The following is a 23,729-nucleotide window of genomic DNA, read 5'->3' on the forward strand; positions in this document are numbered from 1 at the left end:
TTTGTAGCTAGCACCCCTGCTCCTTAGGTGTTACCATACATTGTCACCAGTGATCAGGTCAGAAACAGAGAAACAGAGTATTGGCAGAGCTGACAACATGATGTTTGCAACAGTCCCACTAATCTTCAAAATAAAAACTGAAGTCACGCTCAATGAAGGAGGATCATTAGATTAAACCATATAAAAACTTTTAAAATGCCTATTATTAACCTTTCAAAACACAGATAAAGGACAGCTAATCCACAGGGAAGCAAGTTAGACAATAGTAGCATCATCTCCTAGATTCTTTTTGTATTCTTTACTGGCACTTGTGGTCTTGCTACTTTTTTGCCATGCCAGCATGGGCAAGGGTCGAATTTGAATTGTGAATGTTTGAGTGTTGACAGTTGCAATTGCACTCTTACTGACCTCATCACTCTCCTCCACGTCTACGTTTCCATTGGCATCGTCATCCATCTGTTTGTGAATACTCATAATGGCTTCAAAGCGGAGCACCTCCTCCTCAATGTGGCACGAGGCTTCATCAATCCTGCAAAGGTCTGAAGGAAGGGACAAAATTAGATTGGGAACCAATCACAATTCCAGCAGCGCTCTCTGAGGAAAATGCATGCAACAAAATCCATCAACATTAACCCCCGTCGCTGGGGTGCGCACACACAACAGTGGTTTATGAAGAGGCCGTTTTGCCTGCATTACCTCCAAACTCATTAAGAAACCCTCGGAATTGATACCTGAGCCCTCTACAGATGTCGGCCCTGCCTGCTTTGAAAAAGTGTCTGGAATAATTCTTTCCTCTCCTGCAGCAAGCACTTCTGAAATAAGAATGTAAAGGGCAGGGTGACATTATACATCATAATCCCTGGCAGCTAAGTGTTTGCAGTATTAGAACCAGATACTCACTACACTGCAGGCTGTGCAGTGGCATAGAATGAGAGAGCTGGGCCAGGAACCAAATTAAAAGGCTTCAGATGCTCTGTGGTTGCAAAATATAGCCTTTTAATGAAGGCCTGTCTACATAGTCCAGTCACCAGGATTTCAGCATCAAGAACTAGAGGGCACAGATTCAAAATACTTGGCAAAAGGAGCAACAGTAATGTGAGGAAAATATTTTTCACCCAGAGGGCGGCTGAAGTTCAGAACGAACTTCCCGAGAGGGTTGCAGAGGCAGATTTGATTGAGGTATTCAAAAGGGAATTGGATTGCTATCTGAAAAGAAAGAACGTGCAAGGTTACAGGAATAAGGCAGGGGAGTGGGGCTTGGTAGAATGCTCTTTCAGTGAGCCTGTGCAGACTCGATGGGCCGAATGGTCTACTTCTGCACTATAAAAATTCTGTGATTCTCATTCTCAATCCTTTCAAGAGTGGGTACAGTTTTTCCCCATCTCTGTCCAGACCTTTCATAATTTTGAATACCTCTATCAAATCTCCTCTCAGCCTCCTTTTCTCTAAAGAAAACAGTCCTAACTTCTCCAATCTACCTTCATAGCTGAAGTTCCTCATCCCTGGAACCATTCTCATGCATCTTTTCTACAGTCTCTGCAATGCCTTCACATCCTTCCTAAAGTGCAGTGCCCAGAACTGCATGCCATACTCCAGCTGAGGCTCAACTAGTGTCTTAAACAAGTTCAACATAACCTCCTTGCTCTTGCATTCTATGCACTAATAACACCCAGGGTACTGTATGCTTTATTAGCCACTGTCTCAACCTGTTCTGCCACCTTCAATGACTTATGTACATATACACCCAGGTCCCTCTGCTCCTTTTAGAGTTGTACCTCCTATATTATTCTGTCTCTCCATGCTCTTTCTACCAAAATGAATAACCACAAATCATCGAGGATGACTTGCTTCCACTCTGGTTCAATGGGTTCTGAGATGGCTGATAAGTTCAAAGCACGATCTGCAGACTCTGCAGAAGGATTGGGCAGATGGGTTGTTGAGGCTTGTGCGCTCCCTCCAACTCCTTAATTTGACCTCTGAACATTCCCGACGAAGCCCCTCGATATGTTTGCTTCCTTTTCGAATGAGCCTTCTCCATTTGGTCACCACAAGCCAGGGTCTCCCATGAGTCGACGGGGAGGTTATACCTCTTGAGTGATGCTCTGAGGACATGCCTGAAACATTTCCACACCTGGGAGTCCCCTGCTGCAACCGAGTTCTGAGTAGAATCCTCCGAATACCTCTGAATTGAGCTACAGCACAGTTCCGTGCAGCACTGGTGGGGTAAGATGAGACTTGAACAACTGTCTCAAATCAACTAGACAGGTGCCTACCTACAGGACTGACTCAGAATCCCTTCCTTGATTAGAGAACACCAGCTTTTTAGGTTCAAGTGGGGAAATGGAGCAAAGAAAGATCAGCTTTTTAATTGGGGGGTGCAAGGAGGGAAGAGCATCAGTGAAGAAAGGTACTTGCCTCAATGGTTAGAATGCATCTTTATTCTGCATCTCATGATATAAGCACTTTATACAAGCTCTGAATAAACTGCTTTAACTTGGAATAACAGAGGGACAGGGCAGAGCAGTAATATGTAGCCCACAAACACCCCCTTTTGGGGTTAGTTTTTTAAGTGGAAGTGTTTGGTGATTTTACTTACTCTATACTTCTTGTCCAAGTCCAGCAAGTGATTGATTGTTTTGATTCAAATTTACAGGTACAGTAGTGAAGTGGACTACATTACTGGACTAGGAATCTAGAGAACACAAGTTCAAATCCCACCATGGGACTTTTAAAATTTGAATTTAGTTTTAAAATACTGGAAATAAAAACTGTCCAATTGTAGTTAAAAATCCAAACTCATGTTCTTTAGGGAAGGAAAGCAGGCATTGCCCCAGTCTGACTCCTGGAAGGCTCCCAAATCCACATTAACCAATGTGGTTAAACTCTTACCCACTCTTGCAAAGCCATTCAATTGTATCAAACTGCTCAGGGCAAGCTAGGGATGAGTAATAAATGTCAGCCTTACCAGCAATGCCCACATCCCAAGGATGAATAGTAAAGGAAAACCCTTCCCAGCTTGTGGCTCAGTAGGAGCCACAACAGGTCATGAAGTGTTTAAATACAACTCATCATTCACTCAGCAAAACTGAAAGGTATTACAATGACTGAGGAGTGAAGCAATGCTGTTGTTTCCTCTCCTCGCTTCCTGAACAGCTTGTGACTGATAGCCACAGCAGGAAAACGGAAAGGAATACTTCGTACAGAACACTCAAACCTCGCTATAAGGGACCTTTAACAGCAAGTACCAGGAATGCTTTGTACATGGGCCGGTGTAAACCATCGCTATTTTTGTATCCAGTAATTTCTTCAACAGGTGTTTATTGAGGCCTGTCCTGGGAGGGCTGAGCTTCTTCCGTTCAGGGAATTGGATCATTGGGACTGCCATGGTGGGGACAGCAGCAGCTCAATGCTGTTGTCCTTGTAACAGACTGACTGGTGTTTATTCCTACTGTAACCTTTGTTCCCTCTAGACTTGACTATTCCAATGCTCTCCTGGCTGGTGTCCCACCTTCCACCCTCCATAGGTTAAAGTTCATCCAAGACTCTGCTCCCTGCAATCTAATTTGCACCAAGTTTCATTCACCCATCACCCTGTGCTCCCTTAACTACAATTGCTCCCGGTCCAGCAGCAACTCAACTTTAAAATTTTCAGCTTTGCTTTCAAATCCCTCCCCATGGTCACATGCCTCCCTATCTCTGTAACCTCCCCCAGTCCTACAACACTCCCCCCCCCCCCCCCCCCCCCCCAAGATCAGTGTTCTTCCAATTCCGGCCTCTTGAATATCTCTGATTTTAATCGCTCCACTATCGGCAGATGTACCTTCAAGCTGCCTGGGCCCTAAGCTCAGAATTCCCTCCCTAAACCTCTCTGCCCCTCTACCTCTCATTCCTGCTTTAAGATGCTCCTTAAAATCTACCTCTGACTAAGCTTTTGGTCGTCTGCCCTAACATTTCCTTGTTTGATTGCAAATTTTGTTTGATAATTGCTCTTGTTTAGTGCCTTAGGATGTTTTACTAGGTTAAAGGAGCTATAGAAATGCAAGTTACTACAGTAGTTGCTAGCAGAATAATTACAGGGTGGAGATTGCAGAGAAAGTGAAATGGACCTGCCTGAAAAGCTGTAAAAGGACATACATGTGCTCTATGCTTTCTCAGTTATATTTTTTACAAGGTACACGTGGAGGGAAATCATTTCTCTCCTGCACCACTCCCTCCCCCACTCCTTCCGGAAATCTGACTTTACATGATGCACTGCACATTGAGTTGATCACACTCAACATTTCAACACTACAGCAATGAACAATGGGGAAATCAGGGCCACGACTGCAGGAATTCTGGTTTTTATCTCAAGGGGAATGGAATTCAAACATGAGGAAGTGATGCTTCAGTTATATGGAACCTTGGTCGGACTCCATCTGGAGTAACTGGGCATCACACCTCAGGAAGTACGTACTGGCCTTGGAGGAGTTGCAGAGCTGATTCACCAGAATGATATCAGGGCTAAAAGGGTTAAATCATGAGGACAGGTTGCATAGGCTAGGCTTGTATTCCCTTGAACTTAAAAGGCTGAGGGGTGATCTGATCGAGAGGTCTAACATGATGAAAAGATTTGATAGTTCCTGTGTAACGACCCTATTTGTTCCGATTTGTCCACCATATGTAGATGGAAAGATGCCGGCCACAATTCCTTCTGATGGGACATTCCAGAAGATAAGAGGCAGAACCTTAAAATCAGAACTAGGTTGTTCAGGGGTGAAATCAGAAGTACTTCTTCACACAGAGAGTAGTGCAAGTCTAGAACTTGCTTCCCCAAAAGGCTGTAGATCTTACAAACGTACATACGAATTTAGAGCAGGAGTGGGCCATTCGGCCCTCAAGCCTGCTCCGCCATTCAATAAGATCATGGCTGATCTGATTGTGGCCTGAACTCCACATTCCTACCTACTCCTCACCCCCGATACCTTTTGACTCCCTGCTAGTCAAAAATCTATCTACCTCTGCCATAAAAATATTCAATGACCATGCCTCTACCGCTCCCAGGGGAAAGGAGTTCCACATGACCCTCTAAGAGAAAAAAAATTCTCCTCATTTCCATCTTAAATGGGCGACCCCTTATTTTAAAATAGTGTTCCCTAGTTCTTGTCTCTCCCACGACGGGGAACAGCCTTTCAGCATCCACCCTGTCAAGTCCCCTCAGAATCTTATATGTTTCAATAAGATCACCTCTCATTCCTCTAAACTCCAATGAATACAGGCCCAACCTTTCCTCATAAGATAACCCCCTCATCCCAGGAATCAGCAGTGAACCTTTTCTGTACTACTTTTAATACAATTATGTCATTTCGTAAATAAGGAGACCAAAACTGTACATAGTACTCTAGATGTGGTCTCACTTAGGCCCTGTACGACTGTAGCAAAACATATATATAAAATATATATATTTTTTATATTCCCTTGCAATAAACAACATTCCATTTGCCTTCCTAATCGCTTGCTGTACCTGCATACTAACTTTCTGCGATTCATATACCAGGACACCCAGATCCCTCTGTACCTCAGAGTTCTGCAATCTCTCTCCATTTAAATAATATGCTGCTTTTTTACTCTTCCTTCCAAAGTGGACAATTCACATTTTCCCACATGCTCTATCTGCCAATTTTCCCCCACTTATTTAACCTATTGTTATCTTTTTGCAGACTCCTTATGTCGTCTTCACAACTCACTTTCCTACCTATCTTTGTGTCATCAGCAAATTTAGCAACCATACATTCAGTCACTTCATCCAAGTCACTGATATAGGTTGATACAGTAAATAGTTGAGGTCCCAGCACTGATCCCTGTGTACTCCACTCATTACATCTTGCCAACCAGAAAATCACTCACTTATATCTACTCCCAGTTTCCTGTTAGCTAATCAATCCTCTATCCATGCTAATATGTTACCCTCTACACCATGAGTCCTTATCTTGTGTAGTAAACTTTGATATGGCACCTTGTCAAATGCCTTCTGGAAATCTGAGTACACCACATCCACAGGTTCCCCTTTATCCAACATGCTTATTACTTCCTCAAATAACTCTCATAAATTAATCAAACAGAATTTCCCTTTCACAAAACTATGTTGACTTTGTCTGTTTGCACTGAGATTTTCTAAGTGCCCCACCATAACCTCCTTAATAATAGATTCCAGATTTTTCCCTATGACAGATGTTAAGCTAACTGGCCTATAGTTTCTTGCTTTCTGGCTCCCTCCTTTCTTGAATACAGGAGTTACATTCGCCACTTTGTTGGAAGTCAAATTAAATTTTCGAACCTGAGATCGACAGATTTTTGTTAGCCAAGGGTATCGAGGAACGCAGAGTAAAGGTGGGTAAATTAAGTTGAGTACGGATCAGCCATGATTTAATACAATAGCGGAATAGGCTTAAGGGGCTGAATGGTCTTCTCCTGTATTCCTATGTTTGGAATAAATTCTGGATAGTGAACTGCATGGTAACGAAGACAAACAATATGATAAAATCCCAATTAAAGCAAAAAGTCAGTGTAAGTCAAGCAGTGGCAGAGATACATTCAGTCTTTACAGATGAAGAACTTGCTGCCCAGTCTGAGGTGAGAGAAGAGGTAACTGGTACACTAGTAGAACTTACAATTGAGAGGAAGGTGGTGTTGGAAAGGCTATCTTTACTTAAAATAGGTAAAGCACCAGGTCTGGATGAGATACATCCAAGGGTACTGAGGGAAGTGAGATTGGAAACTGCACAGGAACTAGTGATGATATTCCAGTCTTCCTTAGACACAGGGGAGATGCCAGGGGACTGGAGAACTGCGAATGTTACACCCTTGTTCAAAAAGGGGTGCAAGGATAAAGCTGGCAACTACAGACCAGTCAGTTTGACCATAGTGGTAGGGAAATTTCTGGAAACTATAATATGGGATAAAATCAATAATCACTTAGGCAAGTGCAGGATAATTAAGAAAAGCCAGCATGGATTCATTAAGGGAAAATCATGTTTAACTAACCTGCTGGAGTTTTTTGAGGAGGTAACAGAGGAGTTTGATAAAGGAAATACTGTTGATGTGGTGCATGCAGATTTTCAAAAGGCATTTGATAGAGTGCCACACAACAGATGTGAGCAAAATTCTAGCTCATGGGATAAAAAGGAAAGTAGGCACTTGGATAAGAAATTGGCTGAGTGACAGGAAACAGAGTAGTGATAAATAGTTGTTTTTCACCCAGAGAGTGGTTGGAGTCTGGAACAAACTTCCTGAATGGGTGGAGGAGGCAGGTACAATAGAGGTATTCAAAAGGGAATTGGATTGCTACCTGAAAAGAGAGAATGTGCAAGGTTACAGGGATAAGGCAGGGGAGTGGGACAAGGTGGAATGCTCTTTCAGAGGCTGCCCAGACTCGATGGGCTGAATGGCCTCCTTCTGCACTAAGATCTGTGAATATTAAAAGCAGCTATTTTATCTCAAAATATATTTTATTTTGCTGAGTACTCTATTGATGGTAAGCGTTTAATAGCTGAGGCTAATATTACTGGATAAGTGGCTCAAGGAGTTAGCTCAGTAGAACAAGGTAAATTAAGTACCTCTCTTTCAGTTTAGTTCAGAACACCCAAAACTCAATACTTTAAATCACTCGGTCGATCTGATGTGGAATTAGCTGCAAAAGCATTTAAAGACGACAACTTGCAAAAACAGACTTATAACAAAATAAAGTTGCTGATTTTTCAAAATTATATCACCGCTCCCTCTAATATTTCCTGCTCACTTTTTGATGAATTGCATTGGGGGTGTATTAATCACATCAAAGACCCTCATCGTCCCACCTGAGGCCCAGCTACTCAGCCCCATTCTTTTGTCATACATGGGTGAAAGTGAGATGGGTGGCCACAATGCTAGCCAGTGTATAATAAACAGTGCTGGAATCACATCAAGGACAAACCATATGGTGGCCAGTGCTCAGGAACCCAAGGTAGGAGCCCAAGGGCATTGCCAGAGCTAACTGGTCTCTAATAACCAAAGGAAAGAGAGGATGTTAAAGCAGCTGGGAAGGTGGGCTAAGTTGTTTTTGAGTGAGGATGGAATCTAGGGTCAACAGCAGCCCTCCTTGGTCAAGGGGCAGGGACATGCAGAAGAGGAACAAGCATACCAAATACAATTAGAACTGAAACACTGATCGAGATTGGGGCTTTTCATTCGGGTTTAATCAAAACATTGCAGTACTCAGCCTGTTTAGTTCATCCGAAATGTGCTGAATCGTCATCATTCTTGAGTCATGCACAAGCATTGCTGCATTGCTGACTACTTTCGACATCCTCTACCACATATGGAGCTACAATCTGCAGGCATTTTAAACAGGCAAGGGAAGGAGCACTGAGCTGATCATCCAACATGGAGTTAGACACAGTGCCTGCGCAAGCAGCTTTCAGGAACTGCTAATATTTGTTTCAAATTAGTTAAGTCTGGGAAGGGGAGGAAAACGGCTAAACAAACAGTGAAACCAAATGTTTCAATCATCCATGTTTGCAGACTTCCAAATATCAAAAAAATTTGGCTCTTGCTTCATTTTGAACCCAAAGTGTGTGCGAATGAGTTGACTAGCAGATGGTGTACCAGTATGAAGCTCAAACCAGCTGCTTCACTTTTCCAACGGGCCCAATCATTCAGCCAAACCCTGCAGTCGCTATTTCTTCTCAAGATAACAAAGGCTACTGGAATCCAGACCAAGCAGCTGTCAGATGCATCGACTGGTATACAAATTAATACTTTCTGGAGATCAATGTCAGCCAATCTTCTGAAGTATGCAATATCTTTGGCAGTTTTGCGACCATTACCAGAAATTCCCAAAGTGGGTATCTATAACCACTGCAGCCCTATTTTGACTCCAGTAAATTCTCCAATGAAAAAACTGAGCTGCCAAATTCCAAAGCTTATGGGAATGCCATCTTTGAGGTCTCTTAACATGAGGATCTAATGAACTCATCTAGATAAAGACAGGTACAGTCGCTGGAATTAGTAATTGTGCTGAACAGCAGATCTGCATCTCTTCATACAATAAGAAACAACAGGCTAGAGAGAAGCATTTTTTGAAAATGTTTTCGGTCACAGGCATTGCTGCCAAGGCCAGGCTTGGTTACCTATCCCTAGTTGCCCACAAGAAGGTGGTGGTGAGCCATCTCCTGCAGCCCATGGGGTGAAGGTACTCCCACAGTGCTGTTGAATAGGCAGGCTCCTGGATTTTGACACAGTGATGCTGTTCCCACGCACCTTCTGCCCTTGTCCTTCAAGGTAGTAGAAGTCGCAGGTTTAGAAGCTGCTATACATCCTGTAGATACCATACCCAGCAGCCACAGTGCTCAGCTATCAAAGACAGTGGATATTTAAGCTAGTGGTTGGAGCACCAATGAAGCAAACTACTTTGCCCTGAAGGGTGTTGAGCATTTTAAGTGCTATTGCAGGGGAGACGGTGGCTTAGTGGTATTGTCACTAAACTAGTGATCCAGAGACCCAGGGTAATGCTCTGGGTACCCGGGTTCCAATTCCACCAAGGCTAATGTCCTTTAGGGGGGAAAATCTGCTGCCCTTACCTGGTCTGACTTACATGTGACTCCAGACCCACAAGCAATGTGGTTGACTCTTAAATGCCCCCTGAAATGGCCGACCAAGACGCTCAGTTATATCGGAACAGCTAAAACAAATCAATAAGGAATGAAAACGGACGGACGATCCATCATGGACCTAGGCGCCAGAAAAGGCAACAGCAAACTCAGCCCTGTCGACTCTGCAACATCCTCCTTACTAACCTCTGGGGGCTTGTGCCAAAATTGGGGGAGCTGTCTCACAGACTAGTCAAGCAACAATCTGAGATAGTCATACGCACGGAATCATATCTTACAGATAACGTCCCAGACATAACCACCACAATCCCTGGGTATGTCCTGTTCCACCAACAGGATTGACCCACCAGAGGTGGCGGCACAGTGGTATACAGTCAGGAGGGATCTGCCCTGGGAGTCCTCAACATCGATTCCAGACACGGTGAAGTCTCATGGCATCAGGTCAAACATGGGCAAAGAAACCACCTGCTGGCTACCATGTCCCATCCTTCCACAGCTGACGAATCAGTGCTCCTCAATGTTGAATACAACTTGGAGGAAGCACTGAGGGTGGCAAGGGCACCGAATGTACTCTAGGTGACAGACTTCAATGTCCATCATCAAAAATGGTTCGGTAGCACCGCTGCTGACAGAGCTGGCCGAGTCCTAAAGGACATAGCTGCTAGACTGGGTCTGTGACAGGTGGTGAGGGAATCAACAAGAGGGGAAAATATATCTGACCTCATCTTCACCAACCTGCCTGCCGCAGATGCATCTGTCCATGACAGTGTCGGTAGCAGTGGCCACCGCACAGTCATTATGGAGACGAAGTCCCGTCTTCACATTGAGGATACCCTTCATCGTGTTGTGTGGCAAGTTCTGGGGCAAAGGTCTTTATCATTACAGCCAGGATGTTAAGGCCTGTGGTCTTTGAAGTGTCTAGTGCACCTGGCTATTCTTGATGTCACCAATCAAATTGGTTGAAGACTGACATCTGTGATGCTGAGATGTTGCCGGGTCTTAAGGAGTTGAGTTACAGGGAAAGATTAAACAGGTTAGGACTTTATTCCTTGGAGCGTAGAAGAATGAGGGGAGATATGATAGAAGTTTACAAAATTATGAGGGGTATAGACAGAGTAAATGCGAGTAGGCTCTTTCCACTTAGATTAGGAGAAATAAACACAAGAGGACATGGCTTTAGGGTGAAAGGGGAAAGGTTTAGGGGGAACATTAGGGGGAACTTCTTCACTCAGAGTGGTGAGTGTGTGGAACGAGCTACCATTTGACGTGGTAAATGCGGGCTTACTCTTAAGTTTTAAGAATAAATTAGATAGATACATGGATGGGAGAGGTCTGGAGGGTTATGGACTAGGTGCAGGTCAATGGGACTAGCGGAATAATATTTCGGCACAGACTAGAAGGGCCGAATGGCCTGTTTTCTGTGCTGTAGTGTTCTATGGTTCTATGGTTCTAACCTCAGGATCCGGCTAAGAAGAATCATCCATTCAACACTTCTGGCAGAAACTGGTTATGCAGTTGTCAACCTAGTTTTTCGCACTCATGCTGAGATCTGACATCATTGAGGGTGGGAATATTCACACAGCTTCTCCTCCTATTGCTTAATTATCCATCAGCATTCGCAACTGGGTATGATAGGGCTGCAGAGCTTTTAATCGGATCCGTTGGTTGTGGGATCTCTCAGCTGTCTTTAGTTTGCATGTAGTCCTGTGTTGTAGCTTCACCAGGTTTGTACCTCATTTTCAGGCGCACCTGGTGCAGCTCCTGGTCTGCTCTTCTCAATTCCTCATTGAATCAGGATTGATCATTTAGCTTGATGGTGTTGGAGGAGTGAAGGATATGCTAGACCATGAGGTCACAGATTATGTTGCTTTACAATCCTGGTGTTGCTAACGGCCCACAGCAACTTACAGATGCCCAGGTCTCCAAAGCTGTTCTTAATCTATTCAATTTAGTAATGGTGGTGCCACACAGCACAACCGACTGTCCTCAGTGTGAAAACTGAACTTTGTCTCCACACTTCCAACAATGTTTTGGTTCTCTCACCTACTGCTGTGAGCTCAATCTGGTTTTTGTTATTCATTAATGGGATGTGTGTGTTATGGGCTAGGCCAACATTTTTTGCCCATCCCTAATTGCCCTTGAGAACTATAACTGATAACTATATCTATATCCTTTGGACTTGATCAGCTTGTTCAGTAGTGGTGCTACTGAGCTACTGTTGGAGATGGACACTGAAGCCCCCCACCCGAATACACTGTGTGCCTTTGCCACCCTCGGGCCTTCTTTCAAGTGCTGAGGATAAAGGGGAACCGGTAGATGCACTGTACTTAGGTTTCCAGAAGGCATTTGATAAGGTGCCACATCAAAGGTAATTGCAGAAAATAAAAGCTCATGGTGTAGGGGTAACATATTGGCGTGGATAGAAGATTGGCTGCCTAACAGGAAACAGAGGGTAGGGATAAATGGGTTATTTTCTGATTGGCAAGATGTAACGCGTGGTGTGTCACAGGGATCAGTGCTGGGGCTTCAACGTTTTACAATTTATGTAAATTTCTTGGATGAAGGGACAAACGGTATGGTTGTATATTTGCTGACAACACAAAGATAGGTAGGATAGTAAGATGTGAAGAGGACACAAGGAAGCTACAAAGGGATATAGATAGGTTAAGTGAGTGGGCAAAGATCTGGCAAATGGAGTATAAAGTGGGAGAATGTGAAATTGTCCATTTTTGGCAGGAAGAGTAAAAAAGGTTATCTAAATCGTGAGAGATTGCAGAGTTCTGAGATCCTCCTATAAAGGAAAATTCTAAGGGGAGGACCCATCATCCGTGGTTAACTAAAGAAGTTAAGGATAGCATCAAACTTAAGGAAAAAGCATACAACTCTGCAAAGATGAGTGGCAAGACAGATGATTGGATAGAATATAAAGAACAGCAGAGAATGACTAAAAGGTTAATCAGGAGAAAGAAATTAGAGTATGAGAGGAAGCTAGCTAGAAATGTAAAAACAGATAGCAAGAGTTTCTACAGGTATTTAAAAAGGAAAAATGTAAAGTGAGTGTTGGTCCTCTAGAGAGTGAGTGGCAGTGGGGAGCTAATAGTAGATAATAAGGAAATGGTAGAAGAAATGGACAAATATTTTGCTTCTGTGTTCACTATAGAGGATACAAAAATATTCCAGTAAGAGCTGTAAATCAGGAGGTGAATGGGAGAAAGGAACTTGGTGAAATTGAAATCACTAGGGAAATGGTACTGAGCAAACTGATGGAGCTGCGGGCTGGCAAGTCTCCGGGTCCTAATGGACTACACCCTAGGGTCTTAACAGAGGTGGCTAATGAAGTAGTCGATGCACTGGTGTTAATTTTCCAAAATTCACTAGGTTCTGGAAAGGTTCCATCAGATTGGAAAGTAGCAAATAAATCCCCTCTATTCAAGAAGGGAGGGAGGCAGAAAACAGGAAACTATAGGCCAGTTAGCTTGACGTCTGATGTGGGGAAGTTATTAGAATCGATCATTAAGGAGGTTATAGCTGGGCACTTAGAAGAGCTCAAGGCAATTGGGCAGAGTCAGCATGGTTTTGTGAAAGGAAAATCATGTTTGACCAATTTATTGGAGTTTTTTGAAGGAGTAACATGCGCAGTGGATAAAGGGGAGCCTGTAGATGTGCTGTACTTGGATTTCCAGAAGACACTTGATATGGTGCCACATCAAAGATTATTATGGAAAATTAAAGTGCATGGTGTAGGGGGTAACATATTGGCGTGCATATCAGTGCATATTAGCATGGATAGAAGATTGGCTGGCTGGCAGAAAGCAGAGAGTATGCATAAATGGGTCTTTTTCCGATTGGCAGAATGTGACGAGTGGAGTCCCACATGGGTCTGTACTGGGGCCTCACCTTTTTACGATTTACATCATTAACTTAGATGAGGGGAGTGAAGACATGGTAGCTAAACTTGCAGATGACACATAGATAGGTAGGAAAGTACGTTGTGAAGAGGACATGAGGAGGTCACAGATGGATATAGATAGGTTGGGTGAGTGAACAAAGATTTGGCAAATGGAGTTTAACGTGGGAAAATGTGAAGAAGTTCACTTTGGCAGGAAGAACAAAAAAGCAGAGTATTACTTAAATGGAGAACAGCTGCATAATTCTGAGGTGCGGAGGGATCTAGGTGTTCTAGTACGAGTCACAAAAAGTTAGTCTGCAGGTACAGCAAGTAATTAAGACGACTAATGGAATGCTATCCTTTATTACAAGAGGGATTAACATAAAAATAAGGATGTTATGCTTCAGTTATACAGGGAATTGGTGAGACCGCACCTCGAATACTGTGTGCAGTTTTGGTCTCCTTATTTGTGGAAGGATGTAAATGCATTGGAGGCGGTTCAAAGGAGGATTACTAGATTGATACCTGGAATGAGTGGGTTGTCTTGTGAGGAAAGGTTGGACAAACTGGGCTTGTTTCCACTAGAGTTTAGGAGGGTGAGGGGTGATTTGATTGAAGTATACAAGATCCTGAACGGCCTCGACAAGGTGGACATTGAAGGAATGTTTCCTCTTATGGGTGAGTCTAGAACTAGAGGGCACTATTGTAAAATTAGGGGTCGCCCTTTTAGGACAGAGATGAGGAGAAATTTTTTTTCTCTCAGAGGGTTGTGTGGCTTTGGAACACTCTGCCTCAGAAGGTGGTGGAGGCAGGGTCATTGAATATTGTTTATTGTGAGGGGAATTGATTATAAAAGTAGGGAGGTTATGCTTCAATTGTACAGGCACTGGTGAGACCACATCTGGAGTACTGTGTACAGTCTTGATCTCCTTATTTAAGGAAAGATGCAAATGCATTCGCAGTTCAGAGAAGGTTTACTAGACTAATACCAGGAATGGGTGGATTGTCTTATGAGGAAAGGCTGGACATGTTAGGCTTGTATCCATTGGAGTTTAGAAGAATAAGAGCCGACTTGATCAAAACCTTTAAGACCCTGAGGGGTCTTGACAGGGTGGATGTGAAGAGGACGTTTCCTCTTGTGGGAGAATCTGGAACTGGGGGTCACCGTTTAAAAATAAGGGGTCGTTCATTTAAGACAGAGATGAGGAGAAATTTTTTCTCTCAGAGGGTTGAGAGTCTTTGGAACTCTCTTCCTCAAAAGACGGTGGAAGCAGGGTCTTTGAATATTTTTAAAGCAGAGCTGGATTGATTCTTGTTTAACATGGGGATTAAAGTTTATCGGGGGTAGGTGGGAATGTGGAGTTGATGTCACAATCAGGTCAGCCATGATCTTATTGAATGGTGGAGCAGTCGAGGGACCGAGTGGCCTACACCTCCTCCTAATTCGTATGTTTGTATGTAAGGTAATGCCACCTAAAGGATATATTTATTTCTAACGCAGTCTAGCCATTAACTTTACAGCACCACAAATTTAACCATTTCAACCTGATTAGGAGGTAGCAATTAGAACAACGGAAATATTTGCAGGACTTTGGGGAATGAGAGAGGAGTGGGACTAACTTTCAAAGAGCCAGCACAGGCACGATGGGTTGAAAGTCCTCCTCCTGTGCTGTATCACTATACAGGTCACCCATGGAAAAAAGGATTGGCCAACAGATACCACCACCTTCACCAATCAGCTCCCCTCTGAGGTCTATTTAGCAGAGGTTGGATAAATCAGTCTGCACCTGGGAGATCAGGTAAGCCTGACCAATTGTGTGGGCTAGTGTTAAAAAATCTTTTTGTTTTGACTTTACCAGGCAGTTTTGAGAGAGAGAACCAAATTAGTGCCTCATCACCAGATAAAGTGTGTGGACACTGGGATGACAGCAATAGATCAGGATCAGTACTGAAGGCACACTCAGGTGGGGTCCTGTTAATTGCAGGCATCATCAAACATCTGGAGAGGGCTGATGCCACAGAGAGAGGACAAAGATTTGGATTTACACAGCATCTTGTCCAAGCATTTTACACAGAAGGAATTACTTCAAAATGTAGACTTTGGTCGATGGATTTTTACAACAGCAATAGGATCATCAGCACAATGGGACATTTTCTACATCCAAAACGCCATATGAATGTTATAAAAGCAATATGCTGCGGATGCTGGAAACCTGAACTAAAAACAGAAAATACTGGAAAAACTCAGCCGGTCTGACAGCATCCGCGGAGAGAGAAACAGAGTTAACGTTTCGAGTCCATATGACTCTTCTTCAATAAATGTTGATCTGATTTAGATGCAATTTTTTGAAAGCAGGGTGTTAGGCAAGACACTGGGAATAACTGCACACTTTATTAAACCCACCTAAACAACAACTACTTCTTGTATTTATATAGCATCTTTAACATAGTAAAACATTGCAAGGCTTCTCACAGGAGTATTCTTTTTGATTCTCTACCCGAAGGCAGGCCCAACCCACGACCTCCACCACAGCTAGGCCAGCAGGCAGGTACTGAATCCACCCCAGACAGAACGGGGATCGAACCTCATGTTGGCACCAATCTGATTCACACCAGCCATCAGCCAACTGGCCCCCCCAAGGAGTGCGAGTTGCTGTGGTAACAAACACTTTTACATGCATGCTGTAGTCTGCAGCTATGGATAGTGATGGTTGAGGCTCCAATTTCTTTCCATCATATGGCTGACCAGGAATCTCTACCACTCTTACCACCTGCTGTTACCATGAAGGAGGAGAAGGAAGTATAGAGAGAAACAGACAAGGTCTCAACTTTACTACCTAATCTTAAGGATGCTATCAGCAAGGCAGCACTCCCCTCAGTACTGCACTAGAGTGAGGGCCCAGGTTTTAAATTCAATCCCTGGAGTGGGTCTTGAACATACAACTTTCCAAATCGATAGTGTCAGCACTAAAAACTTGAACAGGAAGAATCAACTCAAGAACTTCAGTAGGGGGAACTGAAACTCCGCAGGTCTCAAAGTTCTCGATCCCAAGACATATTACAGATTTATCCTGGAACCAGTGCTGACAAGCTGAGTGAGATTCTGTTCCCACCACTGCAGTCAGTCTGAGCCAAACTTCTGAGTGAAGTGGTTGAGGCAAGTTTGACATAACCTCGCTCTGGGCTAACAAATGTGCAAGGCATTTGGCCTGACCATAAGTAACAGAAAACGCCCTTGCAGTATTTCACACACAGTTTACATCAGCAAAATAAGTAGTTGGGAGAGCTGGTGCCAAACACAAGTGATAGTGCAGTTTCCCTTCCCTTCAGGAACAACAGAAAATGGAGTAGGAAAATGTCACCTGGGAAAGGGTGCTCTCACCTTCAAAACAGAGCTAAAGAAAATTTATTTCAGGAACAGTTCAAAGAGACACTACCGACAACTCAAACAAACTGCAGTAAGTCTGGGGAGATATCTGTAGACACTGGTTAGGCCCCAGCTGATTTGTGTGGGCATTACATGTTAGGAAGGGTTTTTTTTTAATTCCTTCACAGGATGTGGGCTTCACTGGCTGCGCCAGCATTTATTGCCCATCCCTGGTTGCCCTTGAGAAGGTGATGGTGAGCTGCCTTTTTGAACAGCTGCAGTCCATGTGGTGTAGGTACACCCACAGTGCTGTTGGGGAGGGAGTTCCAGGATTTTGACCTAGTGACAGTGAAGGAACGGTGATATATTTCCAAGTCAGGATGGTGAGTGACTTGGAGGGGAACATCCATGTGGTGGTGTTTCCCATCTATCTGCTGCCCTTGTCTTTCTAGATGGTAACGGTCATGGGTTTGGAAGGTGCTGTCTAAGGGACCTGGGTGAATTCCTGCAGTGCATCTTGTAGATGGTGCACGCTGCTGCTACTGTGTGTCGGTTGTGGAGAGAGTAAATGTTTGTGGATGTGATGCCAATCAAGCGGGCTGCTTTGTCCTGGACGGTGTCAAGCTTCTTGAGTGTTGAGGGAGCTGCACTCATCTAGGCAAATGGGGAGTATTCCATCACACTCCTGACTTGTGCCTTGTAGATGGTGGACAGGCTTTGGGGAGTCAGGAGGTGAGTTACTCGTCGCACGATTCCTAGCCTTTGAGCTGCTCTTGTAGTCACAGTATTATATGGCTAGTCCAGTTCAGTTTCTGCTCAATGGTAACCCCCAGGATATTGATAATGGAGTTTCAGTGATTGTAATGCCATTGAACATCAAGTGGCGATGGTTGGATTCTCTCTTGTTGGAGATGGTCATTGCCTGACACTTGTGTGGCGCTAATGTTACTTGCCACTTGTCAGCACAAGCCTGGATATTGTCCAGATCTTTCTGAATTTGGGCATGGACTGCTTCAGTATCTGAGGAGTCGCGAATGATGCTGAACATTGTGCAATCATCAGCGAACATCCCCACTTCTGACCAACCATCTTCCTTTGTGCTAGGTACGACTCCAACCAGTGGAGAGTTTTCCCCCCGATTCCCATTGACTCCAATTTTGCTAGGGCTCCTTGATGCCACACTCGGTCAAATGCTGCCTTGATGTCAAGGGCAGTCACTATCACCTCACCTCGGAGGTTCAGCTCTTTTGTTCATGTTTGAACCAAAGCTGTAATGAGGTCAGGAGCTGAGTGGCCCTGGCTGAACCCAAACTGGGCATCAGTGAGCAGGCTATTGCTAAACAAGTGCCGTTTGATAGCACTGTTGATGACCCCTTCCATCACTTTAATGATGATCGAGAGTAGACTGATGGAGCGGTAATTGGCCGGGTTGGATTTGTCCTGCTTTTTGTGTACAGGTCATACCTGGGTAATCTTCCACATAGCCGGGTAGATGCCAGTGTTGTAGCTGCACTGGAACAACTTCGCTAGGGGTGTGGCAAGTTCTGGAGCACAAGTCTTCAGTGCTGCTGCTGGAATATTGTCAGGCCCCATAGCCTTTGCAGTATCCAGTGCCTTCAGCCATTTGTTGTTATCACAAGGAGTGAATCTAATTGGCTGAAGATTGGCATCTCAGATACTGGGGACCTCCGGAGGAGACCGAGATGGATCATCCACTAGGCACTTCTGGCTGAAGTTTGTTGCAAATGTCTCATCTATTGTACTGTTGTGCTGGGCGCCTCCAACATTGAGGATGGAGATATTTGTAGAGCCTCCTCCTCCAGTGAGTTGCGTAATTGTCCACCACCATTCACTACTGGATGTGGCAGGACTTCAGACCTTAGGTCTGATCCACTGGTTGTGGGATCGCTTAGTTCTGTCTATCACTTGCTGCTTCTGTTGTTTGGCATGCAAGTAATCCTGTGTTATAGCTTCACCAGGTTGACACCTCATTTTTACGTATGCCTGGTGCTGCTCCTGGCATGCCCTCCTGCACTCTTCATTGAACCAGGGTTGATCCCCTGGCTTGATGGTAATGGTAGATTAGGGAATATGCCGGGCCATGAGGTTACAGATTGTGTTCGAGTACGATTCTGCTGCTGATGGCCCACAGGATGCCTAGTCTTGAGTTGCTAGATTTGTTTGAAATCTATCCCACGGTGGTAGTGCCACACGGCACGATGGAGATCCCTCAATATGAAGGCCGGACTTCGTCGGTGCGGTGGTCACTCCTACCGATACTGTCATGGACAGACGCATCTGTGGGAGGCAGGTTGGCGAGGATGAGGTCAAGTTTGATTTTCCCTCTTGTTGGTTCCCTCACCACCTGCCGCAGACCCAGTCTAGCAGCTATGTTCTTTAGGACTCGGCCAGCTCTATCAGAGGTGGTGCTACCAAGCCACTCTTGTTTGATGGACATTGGTCCCCCACCCAGAGTACATTCTGTGCTCCTGTCTCCATGGAGGAGCACTGATTCATCAGCTGAGGGAGGGCGGTATGTGGTTCCCATGTTTGACCTGATGCCATGCGACTTCATGGGGTCCAGAGTCGACATTGAGGACTCCGAGGGCAACTCCCTCCCGATTGTATACCACTGTGCCGCCACCTCTGCCAATGGGACCAGGGATGGTGATGGAGGAGTCTGGGGCATTATCTATAAGGTATGATTCCGTGAGGATGACAATGTCAGGCTGTTGCTTGACTAGTCTATAAGACAGCTAGCTTGCTTGGTACTAGCCCCCAGATGTTAGTAAGGAAGGCTTTGCAGGTTTGACAGGGCTGCAATTGTTAGTGTCGTTTCCGGTGCCTAGGTCGATGCCGGGTGGTCCGTCCGGTTTCATTCCTTTTTTTGTGACTTTGTAGTGGTTTGTTACAACTGAGTGGCTTGCCAGGCCATTTCAGAGTAAGAAATGCTGTGGGTCTGGAGTCACATGTAGGCCAGGCCAGGTAAGGACGACAGATTTCCTTCCCTACAGGACATTAGTGAACAAGATGAGTTTTTACAACAATCGATGATCGTTTCATGGTCATTAAGCTTCCAGATTTTTTATTGAATTCAACTCCACCATCTGCCGTGGTGGAATTCGAACCCGGGTCCCCAGGACATTACTAATCCAGTGACAACGCCACTACGCCATCACCTCCCCATGCTATTAGAATCATAAAATGACATATCAGAGGCTGCCATTTGGTCCATTATGTCCCTGCTAGCTCTTTGCACCTTTGCAGACACTTTTTTCCCCCTTTGGGGAATAGTGGGGAAGTGTTGGAAGAATTAATAGACTGACCATCAATCTGTTGAACTAATCACAAATGCTCCTTCTGTGGCCAACAAGTCCTGGAGTGGGACTTGAACCTGGAGCTTCTGGCTTAGATGCAGAGGCGCTACCCAATGAGTAACAAGAGAAAAAGAGCTATCCAATTAATCGCGCTCTCCCACTCTTTCCCCATATCCCTGTAAATGTTTCCTTTTCAAATATTTGTCCAATTCCTTGTTGAAAGTTACTGCTGAATCTGCTTCCACTGCCCTTCCAGGCAGCATTTTCCAGTTTTTATTGTGATATTTACCATGTTTGTTGTGTAACCACAACAACTTGCTGTGTAAAAAAAATTCGACACATTTCCTCCCCCGCCACCTTTGGCTTCGTCTTTATTTACCATTCATGGTTTGAAATCCTCTTATCAAATCACCCTCATCCCTGGTACCGAATCAGCACTTACTCCAACATTACATAGAAACATAGACAACAGGAGTAGGTCATTCAGCCCTTCAATCCTGCTCCGCAATCCAATAAGATCATGGCTGCTCCTTTATCTCAATGCCCTACTCCCACTCTCTCCCCATACCCCTTTAGGGTCTGGACCTTTAGGGTCCAGAAATTTATTTTCTTCTTAATTACATTCTTTGATTTGGCCTACACAGCCTCTGTGGTAGAGAATTCCACAGGTTTACCACACTCGGAGTGAAGGCGTTTCTCCTCATTTCATTCCTAAGTGGTCTACCATGTATCCTGAGGCTGTGACCCCTTGTTCTAGACCTCCCCAGCCAGAGGAAATATCATCCCTGCATCCAGTCTGCCCATCTCTGTCATAATTTTATGTTTCAATGAGATCTCCTCTCATTCTTCTAAACTCCAATGAATACTGGCCTAGTCGGCCCAATCTCTCCTCATACAACAATCCTGCCATGCCACAAATCAGCCTGGTGAGCCTTCGCTGCACTCCCTCTATGGGCAAGTATATTCTTTCTTAGGTAAGGAAACCAAAACTGCACACAATACTCCAGGTGTGGTCTCACCAAGGCCCTGTACAGCTGCAGTAAGACATCCTTGTTCCTGTACTCAAGTCCTCTCGCAATGAAGGCCAACATAGCAGTTGCCTTCTTAACTGCTTGCTGCACCTGCATGCTTGCTTTCAGTGACTGGTGTACAAAGATACCCAGGTCCCTTTGTACATCAATATTTCCCAATCTATCACCATTTAAATAATACTCTGCCATTCTGTTTTTACTACCAAAGTGGGTAACTTCACACTTATCCACATATACTGCATCTGCCATGTATTTGCCCACTCACTCAACCTGTCTGAATCGCCTTGAAGCCTCTTAACATCCTCCTCATCGCTCACATTCCCACCAAGTTTTGTGTCATCAGCAAACTTGGAAATATTACATTTGGTTCCCTCATCCAAATTATTGATATATATTATGAATAGCTGGGGCCCAAGTACTTATCCCTGTTTATACCCCACTATTCACCGCCTGCCACTCCGAAAACAATCCATTTATTCATACTCTGTTTCTTGTCTGCTAACCAATTCTCAATCCATGCCAATATATTACCCTCAATCCCATGTGCTTTAATTTTGAACACTAACCTCTTAGGTGGGACTTCATCAAAAGTTTTCTGAAAATCCAAATACACCACATCCACTGGTTCTCCCTTACCAATTCTGCTAGTTACATCTTCAAAAAACTCCAGTGGGTTTTTCAAACATGATTTCCCTTTCATGTTGAATCCAGATTGATTTTGTCTAATCTCATTGATATTTTCTAAGTGTCCTGTTATCACATCCTTTATAATAGACTGTAGCATTTTCCCTACCACTGATGTTAGGCTAACTAGTCTGTTTTCTCCCTCCCTCCTTTTTCAAATAGTGGGGTTACATTTGTCAGCCTCCAATCTGCTGGGACTGTTCCAGAATCTACAGAATTTTGGAAGATGACAACCAACACATCCACTATTTCCATGGTCATCTCCTTTAGTACCCTGAGATGTAGATTATCGGGCCCTGGGGATTTATCAGCTTCAAGTGTCATTAATTTAATTAGAATTCAAATTGAATGCAAATGCTACAGGAGTGACTTCATAACACCTTCTATTGATGACACCGAATTCCAAAGGTCCACCCATGGAAACGAATCACCAGTGGCTGCAGGGCTGATCCAGCAATCGGAGGAATTATAAAGGAACAGCAACAACTTCAATGTAATGCATGTTCTTTTTAAGTTCAGAGGGTAAAGAGGAGGTTTAGTTGAATGATATCAGACATGAAAGACTAGAGTTACTTGAGGAGGAAACTGCTTCCATTGGCAGAAGAAGAGGTGGCCAGAGGACACAGGTTTAAGTCAATTGGCAGAACGAGAGATGCAATGAGGGGAATTTACTTTGCCCAGCGAGTTTTGCAGATCAGTGACATATTTGTTTCAAAGAGTGCTAAAGCAGATTTAATAATGGCTTTCATATGGGAATTGGTTAAATACTTGAAGGGAAAACAAATTGCAGGGCTATGAGGAATGAGCAGGGGGTGTGAGACTAATTGGAAAGTTCTCTTTCAACGAGCCAGAACAGCCACGTTGGGGTGAATGGCCTCATTCTGTACAGTATTCTATGATTCCACAACACTACACAGAGTGGAGGCCATGAGTGCCATAACGGTCATCAGGATGTCTTAAAGACAGCTTGTTCTGTCAGTTCACGCAGTTAACACTCCGAGCCAACTCCCACAGTATGTGAAGAACTTTGTCCTAGAAAAGTCAAATGAGTCTAACCTCTCAAATGTTACCAGCCACATGGCTGTACTGTTAATGATGTATGCAGTACAGCAATCTATTATAGTACAGTGGGTAAGTTTGATTAACCAGGAAACTACTTGTCTTGTTTAGAGCAGGATATGAAGAATAATACATCTGGCCCTTCAGTGTGCTATTGACAGAGTGCTGCACTGTTACAGATGTTGCCTTTCAATGAGATGTTAAAAGGAACACCTGCCTGCCTGTTCAGGTCAGCGCAAAAGATCCTACTACACTATTTAATAAGGAAATTCTCCTAGCATCCTCTCCAACACTGATCCCACAAACACCAAAAACAAATTAACTCATCACCCCATTATTGTATGCGACACCTTGTGAGCTAACTGACTGCAATGTCCGCATACAAAAGCGCAGAAACTACACTTCAAAAATCATCTGCAGTCCGTGAAAAGCTTTGGGATATCCTCAGAGCATGAAAGACATTGTATAAATGCAAGTTCTTTGTTTGCAAAGTATGTTTCTTTGGGAAAAAGATTAGCTTTTTCCAAAATATCTTACATTTGCTTCTGTGCATAATACAGACAGGCGCAGTTGAAGTTATAATGTACATTTTTAATTCTGAGCACTCTCCTACGCACAACCAGCACATCCAGTTAAAATGTACACACTCATTCAGAGCTGTTACTGCAAGGTTTAAGATTCTGTACAGATTCCTCTGCACTACAGACGAGGTAATCTGCATTCTCACTGCACCAGAGCTACTGAGATGCAAGAGGAAGA

At 44.1% G+C, this 23,729-nt stretch overlaps 1 protein-coding gene across 7 annotated transcripts in view; it reads right to left on the reverse strand.

Moving 5' to 3' along the window:
• The window catches only part of LOC144682545 (stromal interaction molecule 1-like), a 158,087-nt gene that overhangs the window by 81,977 nt on the left and 52,381 nt on the right, over positions 1-23,729 (reverse strand). For all 7 annotated transcript variants that reach the window (XM_078544976.1, XM_078544974.1, XM_078544972.1 and 4 more), the window contains exon 2: positions 409-539. In XM_078544976.1, coding sequence (XP_078401102.1) covers positions 409-539 — 131 coding nt within the window. The remainder of the gene's footprint in view (positions 1-408; positions 540-23,729) is intronic.

The sequence above is a fragment of the Cetorhinus maximus genome, chromosome 7 (genome assembly GCF_964194155.1).
Source record: "Cetorhinus maximus chromosome 7, sCetMax3.hap1.1, whole genome shotgun sequence".
NCBI lineage: Eukaryota > Metazoa > Chordata > Chondrichthyes > Lamniformes > Cetorhinidae > Cetorhinus > Cetorhinus maximus.